The 14,575-nt window shown below is 34.6% G+C and overlaps 1 protein-coding gene across 3 annotated transcripts in view; it reads left to right on the forward strand.

Annotated features, from left to right (window-relative positions):
• Window positions 1-14,575, forward strand: part of Metap1 (methionyl aminopeptidase 1) — a 63,010-nt gene that overhangs the window by 22,703 nt on the left and 25,732 nt on the right. For 2 of the 3 annotated variants that reach the window (XM_026402004.2, XM_077803589.1), the window contains exons 2-3: window positions 6,843-6,894; window positions 13,382-13,494. In XM_026402004.2, coding sequence (XP_026257789.1) covers window positions 6,843-6,894; window positions 13,382-13,494 — 165 coding nt within the window. The remainder of the gene's footprint in view (window positions 1-6,842; window positions 6,895-13,381; window positions 13,495-14,575) is intronic. The other variant, XM_026402005.2, reaches the window with a different exon arrangement.

Raw genomic sequence — 14,575 nt, forward strand, 5'->3', positions numbered from 1 at the left:
GAAAGTACAAAGGATAAAATTTGGAAGCTACTTCACACCTTAGAAAGGAGTGTTATAGGGGCTGGGGCTGTAACTCAGTGGTAGAGCACTTGCCTTGCATGAATGAGACCCTGGATTCGATCCCCAGCACCACATAAAAATAAACAACTAAAAATAAAGATATTGTGTCCATCTACAACTTAAAATATATATAAAAAGAAAGGAGTGTTATAGTTTGCCAAGCATAAAAATACATGTCTGTTTTATAAGTTATAAAATGAGAAGGCGGCAAATACTGTTCAAACTAGTCTATCAGTTTTTAAATATAACACTTGTTCTTAAATTAATTCTAATATTTCAAGTTATAGTACACTAAACAAATACTAATTTTAATTTTTTTATTGCCTTGTACACTTTTAACTAATAGAGTTTTTAATGTTTTGACAAGAAATTTAAAGGTCATGGAACAGTTGTAATGTCTCATTGATTATAAACTTGTTTTGTGTGCAGCTTGTAGAGTCTTTTAATGGTTCCACACTAACATTTAAAGCAAGGACTGCCTGTATTAAAAACTAGTTCTGTGGAATTCTTTAAGACTGTTATGTGTACTATGTATTACTATTAGAAAAAAGAGTTTAACTTTGGATTCATGGATGGAGATAGAGATGCTATGAACTCAAGTCTGTGTAGGATTTAGATTGGTTTAAAATATTTTGGTGGCATTCTATTGTGGCTAGAATAGACCAGTCCTTCCTTAACATGATTTAACCCTTGCCTGTGTCTTTAGCTTTTCTATCTCTTCTAATAATACTGTGTACTTTTTCTTTTTAGTCTTTCTATATTATATAGTTAGCCATGTAATGTTTGTCTAGAATGGGCAGGAACCTGTCCATAGTCACTGGTGAATGCCTGTCACGTAGTCTAATAATTTGCTTATAATATGCATTCAGTATTTGTGTGAATGATAAGTCAGTAGGATTATATGCAAATGTAACATGTGTATGGATTGTGTGTGTGTGTGTGTGTGTGTGTGTGTGTGTGTGTATGTGCACTTGCGAGCAAAGGAATTGCTTTGATATGGTGCTCAAAGGATTCAATGATCTAAAAACATTAACAATGTGTTATAGGAATAGGAAAAGGACTCAAAGTGTCCCTATTTGCAGACAATATTATTCTATATTCAGAAGACCAAAAAACTCCACCAGAAAACTTCTAGAACTCATAAGTGAATTCAGCAAAGTAGCAGCACATAAGTCAATTGCATTCCTGTACATCAGTGATGAATCAACTAAAAGAGAAATTGGGAAAATTATCCCATTCACAATATTCTTAAAAAAAAAAAGAAAAAAGAAAAGAAAAAGTATTTGGGAATCAGTCTAACAAAAGAGGTGAAAGATCTCTACAGTGGGAACTACAGAACACCAAGAAAGAAATTGAAACAGACCTTAGAGATGGAAAGATCTTCCATGTTCTTGGATAGGTAGTATTAACATTGTCAAATGACCATACTACCAAAAGCGTTATACAGATTTAATGCGATTTCTATTAAAATTTTTAATGACATTCTCCATAAAAATAGAGCAGTTATGAAATTCATTTGGAAAAATAAAAGGCCCAGAATAGCCATAACCATCCTCAGTTAGAAGAGTGAAGCAGGTGGAATCATTACACCAGACCTTAAATTATACTACAAAGTTATAGTAACAAAAATGGGCATGGTATTGGCACCAAAAACCGACAAATAGGGGCTAGGGTTGTGCTTAGTGGTAGAACGCTTGCTAAGCATGTGTGAGGCACTGGTTCAATTCTTAGCACCACATATACGCAAGTAAATAAATAAAGGTCCATCCATAACTGATAAAAAACAAACAAAAAATGCAGACCAGTGGTACAAAATAGAAGACACAGAGACAAACCCATATAAATACAGTTATCTCATACTAAAGGTGCCAAAAAAACACACACTGGAGAAAAGATAGACTCTTTGACAAATGGTGCTGAGAAAACTGGAAATCCATACATAGCAAAAGTGAAATTAAACCCCTGTCTCTCGCTCTGAACAAAACTCAAAGTGGATCTAGGACAAAGACATTAGACCAGAGACCCTGCTCCTAACAGAAGAAAAAGTAGGTCCAAATCTCTGTTACATTGGCTTAGGAACTGACTTCCTCAATAAGACTCCTAAAGCCCAAGAAGTAAAATCAAGAATCAATATATTGGGTGGTATCAAACTAAAAAAGCTTCTTAAAACCAAAGGAAACCATCAAGAATGTGAAGAGAGCTTACAGAATGGGAGAATATCTTTACCACACACACCTCAGATAGAGCACCAATCTCCAGGACATATAAAGAACTCAAAAAACTTAACATCAAAAAACCAAATGGTCCAATCAATAAGTGGGCAAAGGAACTGAACAGACACTTCACAGAAGAAAAAATACAAATGGTCAAAAAATATATGAAAAAATGTTCAACATCTCTAGCAATTAGAGAAATGCAAATCAAAACTACACTGAGGGGCAGGGGTTGTGGCTCAGTAGTAGAGCGCTCGTCTAGCACGTGTGAGGCATTGGGTCGATCCTCAGCACCACATAAAAATAAATAAAATTAAAGGCATTGTTGTCCAACTACAACTAAAAGTACATACATACATACATACCACTGATACCAGTCAGAATGATAGTTATCAAGAATGCAAGGAGGGGCTGGGGTTGTGGCTCAGTGGTAGAGCGCTGTCCTAGCATGTGCAAGGCACTAGGTTCGATCCTCAGCACCACATAAAAATTAAAAAAAAAAAAAAAGGTATTGTGTCCAACTACAACTAAAAAAAATTTTTTTAAATAGAAAGCTGAGATTGTGGCTCAGTGGTAGAGCACTTGCCTAGCATGTGCAAGGCACTGGGTTTCATCCTCAGTTCCACATAAAAATAAAGAAATGAAATAAAGGTATTGTGTCCGTCTACGAATAAAAAATATTAAAAAATTAAAAAAGGAATGCAAGGAACAATAAATGTTGGCAAGGAAGTCTAGTATTCAGGGATACACTCATCATACATTGCTGGTGGGACTGCAAATTTGTGCAACCACTCTGGAAAGCAGTCTGGAGATTCCTCAGAAAATTTGGAATCTGCAAAACTTGCAATGGAACCACCATTTGACCCAGTTATCCCACTCCTTGGTTTTTATAAAAATTAGCGTACAATTGTAACACGGCTACATCAATGTATAGCAGCTCAATTCACAATAGCTAAAATTATGGAACCAACCTAGGTACTTTCCAACAGATGAATGGACAAAGAAATTGTGGCAAGATAAACAATGGAATATTACTCAGCCATAAATAAGAATGAAATTATGGCATTTGCCAGTAACTGGATGGAACTAGAGATTATCATGCTAAGCAAAATAAGTCAATCCCAAAAGACCAAAGGCTGAATGTTTTCTCTGATAATGTAGATGCTAACACACAGTTCATTGAATTAGACAAAAGGGAATCAAGGGAAGGGAGGGGTTGAGAATAGGAAAGACAGTAGAATGAATCATACATAACTTTTATATGTTCACATATGAGTATACAACCTGCGTAACTCTACATCACAACCAGAAGAATGAGAAGTTATATTCCATTTATGTATGATGTGTCAAAATGCATTATACTGTCATGTGTAACTAATTAGAACAAATTAAAAAAAAAAAGGGAAGGCAAAATTAGACATGGTATTAGAGAACTAAGCCAAGTATCATCTAAACAATAAAGGTTTCAGAAAGAAAGGGAAAAATCAAAGAAAAGCCTGAAGTTTCCCATAACTGAAAAAGACAGGAGTTTCCATGGTGAAAGGGTCCACAAAGGATAAAAATCAACTAATCCAAGGCTTCTAACATGAATTTTATAACGATGGGAAAGAGAATATTCAATATGCTTCCAGAGAGAAGGGAGGAAAATTACACTGTACAAAAGATTATGAATCCCAGTGGCATCAGAATTGTTAACACTAGAGACTAAAAGGTTAAGGAGCAATAGCATTAAAATTTGAGGAAATAATTTCCAATCTAGAATTCTATATCTGGCTAAACTTCAAGTGTCAAGACTATCACAAGACATTTTCATTTATGCAGAATCTCAAAAATCTTTCTCAGGAAGCTACTGGAGGAAACATTACACAAAAACAAGAGAATTAACAAAGAGGGAGATCAATTTAAATAAGACATGACAAGAAAAATAAATGGACTCTCAAAGGTGATGCTTAAAGAAGACTTTAAGGATGACTTCCAGGAATTCAAGAAATTCTGACTAGAGGAAGTCAGAGAGCTCTCAGAGAAAGTTCTAAGATGAAATTGACAAAATGCCCAATGTACATAAAACTATTGACAGGAGTTTTGTACAACTGTGAGAGTGTTGAAATATATGAGTAAATAATCAAAGAAAATTGTTAGTATTTGGAAATAAAAAAGGGGAAAAAGGATTTCTAAGCTAGAAGCAATTGATCAGGTATGTGAAATAACTTGATTTAGTGTTAGAGTTACAAAAACATTATTAACTAACAACAGACGTTTTGCATCTATGATATTAGAATAGCAAACAAATCAAGAAACATTTAAACTCTTATTGTGAATTAAGATTCAATACAACATAAAATAGATTTTAAAATGTATGTAGATGTCCAACTAGAAGTACTTAAGCTTAAAATATGAATTAGTATCTAATAAAAATCAATACAGAATCTTAAAAGGAAAACAAAGATTTTTAAAACTAGAAGAAATGTACAACTTTATAAAAGGCGAAGTTTGCCAGGCTGCCAGTGTCCCATACCGCAGCAGCTCTACTCTACTACCACACTATATAAATCATATACTAAAACTAAATCACTTAAACACTATATTAATAAAATTTACACACTCATTTGTAACTTTAATTTCATGTTCTAGAATGTAACAATTTATAGTACATGTACATAATAGCAAGTGATAACTTATATGTCCAGATATCCAATTGCAATTTGAAACTAGAAAATAAACATCTTTAATATTGGATAATACCATCCATGTTGAGTATCCACTTCACTCTGTATAAACCTTAGTTAGATACATAAAGTCCTATAGCATTCTTATTTGTTATTTTAGATATACATGACAGTAGAGTGTATTTTGACATAGAGTATAACTTCCCATTCTTGTGGTTGTACATGATGTGGAGTTATACTGGTCGTGCACACATACGTGAACATATGAAAGTTATCTACTGCCTTTCCTATTCCCATCTCCCCTCCCCTCCCTTAATTCCCCTTTTAAATTCAATGAACTCTTATTCTTCCCCTTCCTACCCTCCTTTGTTGTGAGCATCTGCATATCAGAGAAAATATTTGGCCTTTGGTCTTTTGGATTGGCTTAGCATGATAATCTCTAGTTCCATCCAGTTACCAGCAAATGCTATGATTTCATTCTTATTTATGGCTGAATAATATTCCATTGTGTATTTATGCCACAATTTCTTTGTCCATTCATCTGTTGGGGAGTACCTAGGTTGGTTTCATAATTTTAGCTATTGTGAATTGAGCTGCTATACATTGATGCAGCCATGTTACTATAGTATGCTAATTTTTATAAAAACTGGGTCAAATGGTGGTTCCATTTTATAAAAACTGGGTCAAATGGTGGTTCCATTGCAAGTTTTGCAGGAGAGAGAAATTGACCTACAGAGGACCTCCATCAGTGTTTTAGAAAGGACAGCCTTAGTGTCACTGCTGTAATGTTTTTTGATTACTACATATTGTAAGGAGTCTTTCTTGGCTTTTCTCTTGTTCATGTCTTCAAAGATAAAACATTTGTTGGAATTTGTGAATTTTCTTAGTGTTTTTAATGATTTAAGTAACTTTACAAAGTTAGACAATAAAAATTAAAGAATAAATAAGGTCCATGTCTTGTTGAATTATTTTTTAATTACTTAAGTTCTTTACTTGAATTCAATTTATTACTCCATTTTCACAATGTGTTACTTCTTACTGGTATCTGAAACATGTACCATTTTCCTAAATGAGAAGTTTTGTCTTTCTGTTTCATTCATCCTTTCTGATCAGTTAGTCAACTAGTGCTTACTGAAACCTACAAGTACTGGTGAACTTTAGTACAGTCCCTTCCTTTGCAAAGCTTATTGTCTGATGGCTGATGTCATATAGTGAACACAACTGCTCAGTTGGATTACTTAATGTGTATAATGACTGATTTGGCTTTTGCTGTAAATAGTGGAAGAATCTGGAAATTATCCTTGTTATTTTTTTCTAGTTTGATTAATTGGCTAGGGGGTCTTTTCACATACTTCAAAATAACTTGGCAAAAGCTAGGTATGGTGGCACATATCTGAAGTTCCAGCTACTCATGAAAATGAGGTAGGAGGAATACTTTCCTAGCATGCCTGATGCCCTGGGTTCAATCCCCAGTACTGCAAACAAAATAAAAATTAAAATAATTTTGTGAGATGAAGTTGAAATACAACTATGTATTTCAGTTTATATATAGGTTAGTTTTGCTTATTTGAAGTAAAGTTTAGATTGCTTTTTGAAGTGAAATTTTGAGTAGGTGTCATTTCTCAAGCTTTTCCCATAATTTTTATTTCTTACAAGAATTTTTCAGTAACTATTTCTTTTTTTAATATTTATTTTTTAGTTGTAGGTGGACACAATACCTTATTTCACTTATTTATTTTTATGTGGTGCTGAGGATTGAACTCAGGGTCTCACACGTGTGAGGCGAGCGCTGTACCACTGAGCCCCAGCCCCAGCCCAGTAACTATTTCTTATAAATAACGCTGTGTAAAGATGTTTCTAATTAAGGAAGGCTTGACACTAATTTCCCTGTTTGTTGTTTTAGGAATGTTTTAAAGGAAGTTGGGCTACGCACAAGTTACTACATAAGAAAGCAAGTAAGTAAAATTACTTATTCTTATTTGGCTTAGAAGTGGCTTTTGTGCCAGAAGACAGGGATTCTTCTAGTTATGAAAACGTGTATTTAAATGTTCTGAGAGTAATCCTGATAGCTAGAATTATAACATGCTTTTTTATTCTTTGTAATAGATGTGCTCAAGATAAAAAAAACATGGCTGAATAATATCTTTGTTAATCTTGTTTCATGTTTTTAACATGAAAACATGAGATCTTAGCTGGGATTGATGGGATCTTGCTTGACTGATACTGGTAGTACCCTAATCTTTTGTTACTCTCTTATATTTGCTAGAAGTGTTTGCACATTGTAGGCAGAGAGGATACATGAGCCAGACACCTTTTACTTTTGTTTAATTTTAGTTCATATTGCTTTTCTACTCAAGAGTGTTATAGTACAGTCAGCCTTCATTATCTTTGAGGTTCCAGTCTGTGTATGTTCCATATCCACAGATTCAACCAACTGCATATTGAAAGTATTAAAAAAATGTATCTATTGAGCATGTACTTTTTTTGTCATTTTCTAAATGATACAGTATAACTGTTTTTACACCATTTACATAGTATTAGATATTGTAAGTAATCTACAAATAGTATAAAGTATATGAGAAGAGGTACAGAAGCTATATGTAAATACTACATCATTTCATAGTAGAGAATGGAGCATCTGGGTGAGGGGTGTCCTTGAACCAACCCCCTGGGGATACTGAGGGATGACTATGCTTTTTTTACTTTACTTCTTTTTACTGCTATTATTCATAGCCTGATATTTAATTTTACTTTTGAAGTTACTTCATGTGACACCACAAAATAAAACTATTGCCTGCTTTTCAGCTCTTGCTGTTAGCTATACTGATATTCCTGCTATTCAGATAGGCTTTCTGCTTCATCTACTCATAGATTTATGTGATTGGTGTGGCTGGTTTAAGACGGCCCCATCATAATTAACTTGGGAACACACAAGGGCTTTTACATCATTGTGTCCTGATGGATGAAGGCTTGGCAGGTGGCACATAATTCTTGGTATAGGTTTTTGTTTTAATTACTGATCTTGTGTTCGTTTCCATGTGTTTTTTTTAGGAGTGAGTTAGTTATTGGAGTTTGATAGATTATTTTTACCAAAATCTGAGGTCAGCCAAATCATCTCTGAAGGAAAAGGAAATAAAAATTAAAAAAAGGTAGATATTTTTTTGGTTGTATAAAGTGACTATGTTTAATGGAAATCCTAGGCTGTTTAGGGAGGAAATGTGGTTAGAGTGACGGAAAATTATATGAATACATGAAAGTTTGTCAAAGTACAAAAGGCAGGGTTTGTTGATTTGGATGTGTTACCTCAAAGTATAGAGAAAGTTTAAATAAGGTCATTTAATGGTTTTCATTCTTACATACTGAATTATAATGTAATAGAAATCTTGAAGAGTTCTTTGAGCCAGTTATTGAAATTTTATGCTTAGGAAGTTAAAGCACAGGGAAGTATAAAGTGCTGAAGTTAAATAGTATGTAGTAAAAAAGCTTAGAATGGTTCTCTACCCTGAGGTTTGCTAAATGATTGAAGTATACCCATTTCATCAGTACTGGATTTCTAAGAGTGGAGTTATTTTGCCCTTAAACACAGGGGATTAAACAGCAGGTGTTCCCTACGTAAAAAAGAACATAATTATTACAGCATTGGACATAAGCTGTTGAGAGTTTACTTACACTTCTGGTATTTAATATGGTGCCATCATTTAGGTAACGCCTTTCAGGGTAGTTTTCTAGTTTTCTTCAGTGGATGTGCCCATTGTTCTTAATCCGCTTTGGCTGTGTTGGTTGGAGATAGCTCTCAGCTGGCCAGACCTGTATCTTTCACATCTTAACAAATTGACCTCCGGTATGCAGTTGTGGTTGACTCTCCTGGAGGAGGGAACGGTGGGAAACTGTGATCTCTAGAGCTCAGGAGGCATTGAGAAAAGAATCAGTGAAAAAGTGTTGGGATTATAAGCGTGCACAATCATGCTACGCTGTATGTTGGTTTCTGAATAAAGATACCTGTTTTATATCTAAGTTCATGTTGAATTTTAGTCCACAATTTGCTTTTAATATCTTTAACTGATTTTGGTATTTGAGCAATTCTGGTCTCACAAAATGGAAAATATTTCCTCCTTTTTTCTGAAAGAGATTATGTCGACTTGGCATTATTTCTTCTTAAATGTTTGATGGAATTCACCAGTATCTGGACCCAGGGTTGTATTAATTGTGGAAGCTCAGTTCTTTTCAATGGGCTTAGCAAACTTTCAAGTGTGAGTTAAGTAAGTGACTCAGGCACAGAATATATTTTTTTGTGTATCAGAGAGGACCAGTCAGATTGTAAAGCCAAGCCCTTAGTTCAAAGATATATTGCTGATGTTTGCTTGTGCATTTTCTATAATGTTATCTTCTACTAGAGTAAACTTTTTAAGAAAATATTTATTTTTTAGTTACAGGTGGACACAATATCTTTATTTTTTATTTTATGTGGTGCTTAGGATCTAACCCAGTGCCTCACGCATGCTAGACAAGCGCTCTACCTCTGAGCCACAACCTCAGCCCTACCAGAGTGAACTTAAGAGAAGTTACTTTTAATCTAATCTATAAAAGTTGTAGAACTTCACATCTCTAAACTGTACTTTAGCCAGGTACATTGGCACACATGTGTACTCCCAGTGACTTGAGAGGCTGAGGCAGAAAGTTTACAAGTTTGAGGCCAGCCTCAACAACCTTAGCAAAACTATGTCTCAAAATGAAAAGGACTGGCGATTTAGCTCAACTGTAAAACACCTCTGGTTCAATCCTCAGTATTAAAAACAAACAAACAAACAAACAAAAAAACTGTTCAGTATGTTTGCCTCTCATTTTTCTGAATTAAAAGGTGGAAGAATTTGACCACCCAAAATATGATACTAGAAACCCTATTTAAAAAAATAACTCAATAATACTTTTTTCTTCTATCCTAACCTTCCACACTAGCATGCTTGAGTTTTGGGCTTGTAGAGAGAAAGTTATATAATGTTTCAGAACTGGTTTCACCAATCTTTGTGACCATGGATTACTGTGAGCCTCATCTCCAGAATGCTGGAATCAGGTTTGTTGTGAGGCCTAGATACAAGCAAGTCCATGCCATATCTGTGAAGAACTGAGTCAGAATTTTGATCAAAATCCCATCCTAAAGAAAGCTTATACATGTATGGTTATTTTATGTCAACTAACTGGATGAGGCATCCTGATGGAACTTTTTACAGAACAAAGCCTGGATGTGATATACTTTGGGTCAGACCTTGCATGAATCAGATAATTCATTGGCACTACTTTGTGTTCCCTGGGCCTATTGCCTTGAGATGTTTGAAAGAAAGCTTATAGGTTTTGTTAATAGCATCCTGTGCTTTCACAGTCATTAAACAAACAAACAAACAAACAAATTATCATACAGTTTTGCTACCAGTCTCAGCTCAGTTCAGATTTAATGAGTATCTGCTATGTGTCTAGCTAGCATCAGGGCTCAGATCAGATTGACTCCAAAATATAAACTTAACTTTTCAAGTGTAAAAACCTTAAGTAAGTTATGCTTCGAGATTAAAAAAGAAATTGCCATATTTCAGCCTGATTTGTGTAGATGTTTTTCGAAGTCTGCTTTCAGTTCTTTTTTGAAAATAGAATGTGGAAGGGGGAGAAATTCAGATCAGCAGGAAGCTTTGAAAAATTTTACATATTTCCCTTCTTTCTGCTTCCTCCCCAGAAGTATGTTAAAGAAAGCCTGAATCTTGATTGATATTCTGTCCTAGGATTTAGGAGAAAATTATTCTTGAGGTGCATGTTTCAGACAAAAATCACTTGATAAGACAGCTGATGCAGTCATTAGTTGACCTGCATTTTGAACAATTATCTATAATGTTTAATCCAAGTGACAATGAATTGAGTTCATTTTTATTCTGGGATGATAAATATTTTTTGTTCTGTTATTAATATTTACATTGGTTTCTTGAATTCTGGAGAGGAGAATGGTATTTAAAATTAGTTGCATAAGGGGCTGGGATTGTGGCTCAGTGGTAGAGCGCTCGCCTAGCATGTGTGAAGCCCTGGGTTCAATCCTCAGCACCACGTAAAAATAAAAGATATTGTGTCCAACTACAACTAAAAATAATAAATATTAAAAAAAAATTAGTTGCATAATAAAACCTTCTTCTGCTTCTTATGTGATTAGTATAAATGTATTCTCTTTCAAAGTAATATGGATGGATTGGCTGTGTTTTTAAAGAAAATTTTATTTATTTTTTAAAATGACTGTGTTTTTGCATTCTTGTCAGTTGTGCCTCAAAGGGCTTTCATCCCACAGGTAACCCCTTGCTCTCTGGAGAATTATTGGATTGAGCACCTGTATTCTTGCCTCACTGCCCATATGAAATACATCTTAGTTTCCTGGTTTGCAAAAGGAGGAAATTAGATCCTTTAAGATCTTCTTTAGCTTAACATCATGATTCCTTCTACTCTCCTTTTTTTTTTTTTTGGGCACTGGGGATTGAACCCAGGGCCTCATGCATGCTAGGTGAACACTTTACCACTGATCCACATCCCCAGACCCTGCTCTCCCTCTTTTCATGTTTATTTATTTATTTATCTGTTTATTCAGGGAATTGAACCTAGGGCCTCATGCATCATTTTATATTTTGAATATATTTTTTAAGGAGGGAAATTTATTTTTCTCATCTATTACTACTAATATTTCTTCTTATTATTATTCTTTTTTTCACAAAATAGCTACTGTTATTGATATGCACTAAAAACACATTATATACATTTTTGCTTCATTAAAAAACAAAAATAATTTTGATGATGCCATTATACACATGAGTTCTTATAAAAATGCAAGCTATAATTTTTTATTAGGTAAAATGCACACAATGTAAATTACCATTTTATTTATTTATCTATATTTATTTATTTATTCGAATCAGTTATGCATGACAGCAGAATGCTCTTCGATTCATTGTACAAGATGGAGCACCATTGTTTTTACTTCTGTGGTTGTACAGAAAGTAGGATCACACCATTTGTGCAAGCACACATGTACCTAGGGTAATGATGTCCATCTTTGGCCCATCCAAAGTTCCTCCACTCATCCTATGGTCCTCCCATTATGGATTAGCCTCCACTTGTCAGAGAAAACATTCAGCCTTTGGTTTTTTGGGGAGCTTACTTCCCTTAGCATGATATTCTCTAACTCCATCCATTTACCTGCAGATGCCATAATTTTATTCTCTTTTAATGCCGAGTAATATTTCATTGTGAAACAACACAATCAATAAATATGCTGAGGAGCTGAACAGACACTTCTCAGAAGAAGATACACAGTCGATCAACAAATATATGAAAAAATGTTCAACATCTCTAGTAATTAGAGAAATGCAAATCAGAATTACTCTTAAGATTTCATCTTACTTCAGTCAGAATGGCAGTTATCAAGAATACAAGCAACAGTAAATGTTGGCAAGGATATGGGGAAAAGGCACACTCATACATTGCTGGTGGGACTGCAAATCGGTACAGCCAATATGGAAAGCAGTATGGTGATTCCTTAGAAAACTTGGAATGGAACCACCATTTGATCCAGCTATTCCACTCCTTTATCTATACCCCAAGGACTTAAAAACAGCATACTAGAGTGACACAGCCACATCAATATTTATAACAGCACAATTCGCAATAGTCAAACTGGGGAACCAACTTAGATATCCTTCAATTTCTTATATACTTCTAATGAAACCTGAATTTCAAAGCCTGTGATACATGACAGTAATCAGGGAAAGATCTGTGTGTTTCGGGAGGTGTATGGGTCAATTCTTGGTCTAGGAATGACTTGAATTCCTGGTATTTCAAGTCCTAGGGTTAGCGTCTTCATTTTGCTTAATGGATAGGAGGTGCTGCTGGTCTGCTGAAATGAGATACTATAGAGGATCTCTCTACTCTGTTTGAAAAGGATTCTTAGGTGCATTTCATTTTACACAGCATTATATATTAACAAGTCACATTATTAGGTGTGTGTATGATTCTTAAGTTTTCTACTAAAATTTGGTAACTTCAAACAGATTATTCCCTTCCCTTTGTCTGTTTCCTGCCTCCTTTAGAAACCCTTCTAAAAAGAGGCAAATGATGGTCATAATTTTTTTTTTTTTGGTATCAGGGATTGAACCCAGAGGTGCTTAACCACTGAGCCACATATCCAGCCCTTTTTTATTTTTTATTTTGAGACAGGTTCTCACTGAGTTCCTTAGGCCCTCTCTTGGTTGCTGTTGCTGGCTTTGAACTTGTGATCCTTTGCCTCAGCCTCCTGAGTTGCTCTGGCTTGTTTTTTAAACAAGAGAGAATTGAAATATGTGCTTCTCATGAACTTGGTCTCTAAGCTTTCCTTTCTTTCTCCTTCCTGTACCTTTCATGTCTTTCCATCTGTCTGTCTCCCAGAAGATGAAAAGGCAAAGCGGGAAGTGTCTTCCTGGACTGTAGAAGGTGATATAAACACTGACCCCTGGGCAGGTTATCGATATACTGGTAAACTCAGACCACATTATCCACTGGTGAGTAACAAAGGTAATAAGAATTCACATTGTTTTAAACCAATTTCAGTGTCCTAGAAATAGTAGTTATAATTTTGTATTACAACAGTTAACCATGTAGACAGAATTAAGTTTACAAGGGACTTGTTTTCTAACTGTTTAGCTCTTATGGTGCATTATTTGGGAGCTAGTTGGGATAATTGGAGGAAGTGGAGAAAAATTAGATGAAAAGACTAAAGATATTAATTTTAAAAAAAGAGTAGGGTAAGGTAGACTTGATATTTTCTGGCTGGCACTATAAGTAGTATATATTTATACTTTTCTAAAATATTTTAAAATATAATATATTTCTACCTTAATAGCCTTAGCTTTTCTGCCATTTATATCCTGTCTGTGGAAGTTTTTTATTTTTTATTTTTTTAATAGTAGATGGACACAATATTTTATTTTTATGTGGTGCTGAGGATCAAACCCAGTGCCTTACACTTGATAGATCAAAGGATACATACATTTTTATTTGGAGGGATCTTAAAAATTTCAGAGCTTTTTGCCAATTGGGCCATAACTCCAGCCCCCTTCTGTGGAGTTTTAATATAGGAATTCACTTAAGTTGAAATCGGTTTGCTATCTTCAGATATTTAAATTATTTTTATTGATGATTTTCTATTTGTTTTTTAGAGAGAGAGAGAGAATTTTTTTAATATTTTTAGTTTTTGGCGGACACAATATCTTTATTTGTATGTGGTGCTGAGGATCGAATCCAGGCCACACGCATGCCAGGCGAGCGCGCTACCGCTTGAGCCACATCCCCAGCCCTGATGATTTTCTATTAATAAGAGATTTTATTAATTTTTTTTAAATCTGAAAAAATATTAAATATATAAGAAAGTCTTTAATCCTACTTCCCAGAGCTAATAACTAGGAACATATCAGCATATGTTTACTTTGAGACATTATTTTATTGTCACTGTCAGCTTATGAGTTTGTTTGGAACAACATGGCAACTTGTGGTCTGTTTCTAATCTTAAATCATTGGTAGCCTTGGCCACTTTCCCCATTCTTAAATATCTGTGAAAGGGGGTAGCATTAACACTAAGCAAAT

Source organism: Urocitellus parryii, chromosome 10 (assembly GCF_045843805.1).
Source record: "Urocitellus parryii isolate mUroPar1 chromosome 10, mUroPar1.hap1, whole genome shotgun sequence".
NCBI classification, from domain to species: Eukaryota; Metazoa; Chordata; class Mammalia; order Rodentia; family Sciuridae; genus Urocitellus; species Urocitellus parryii.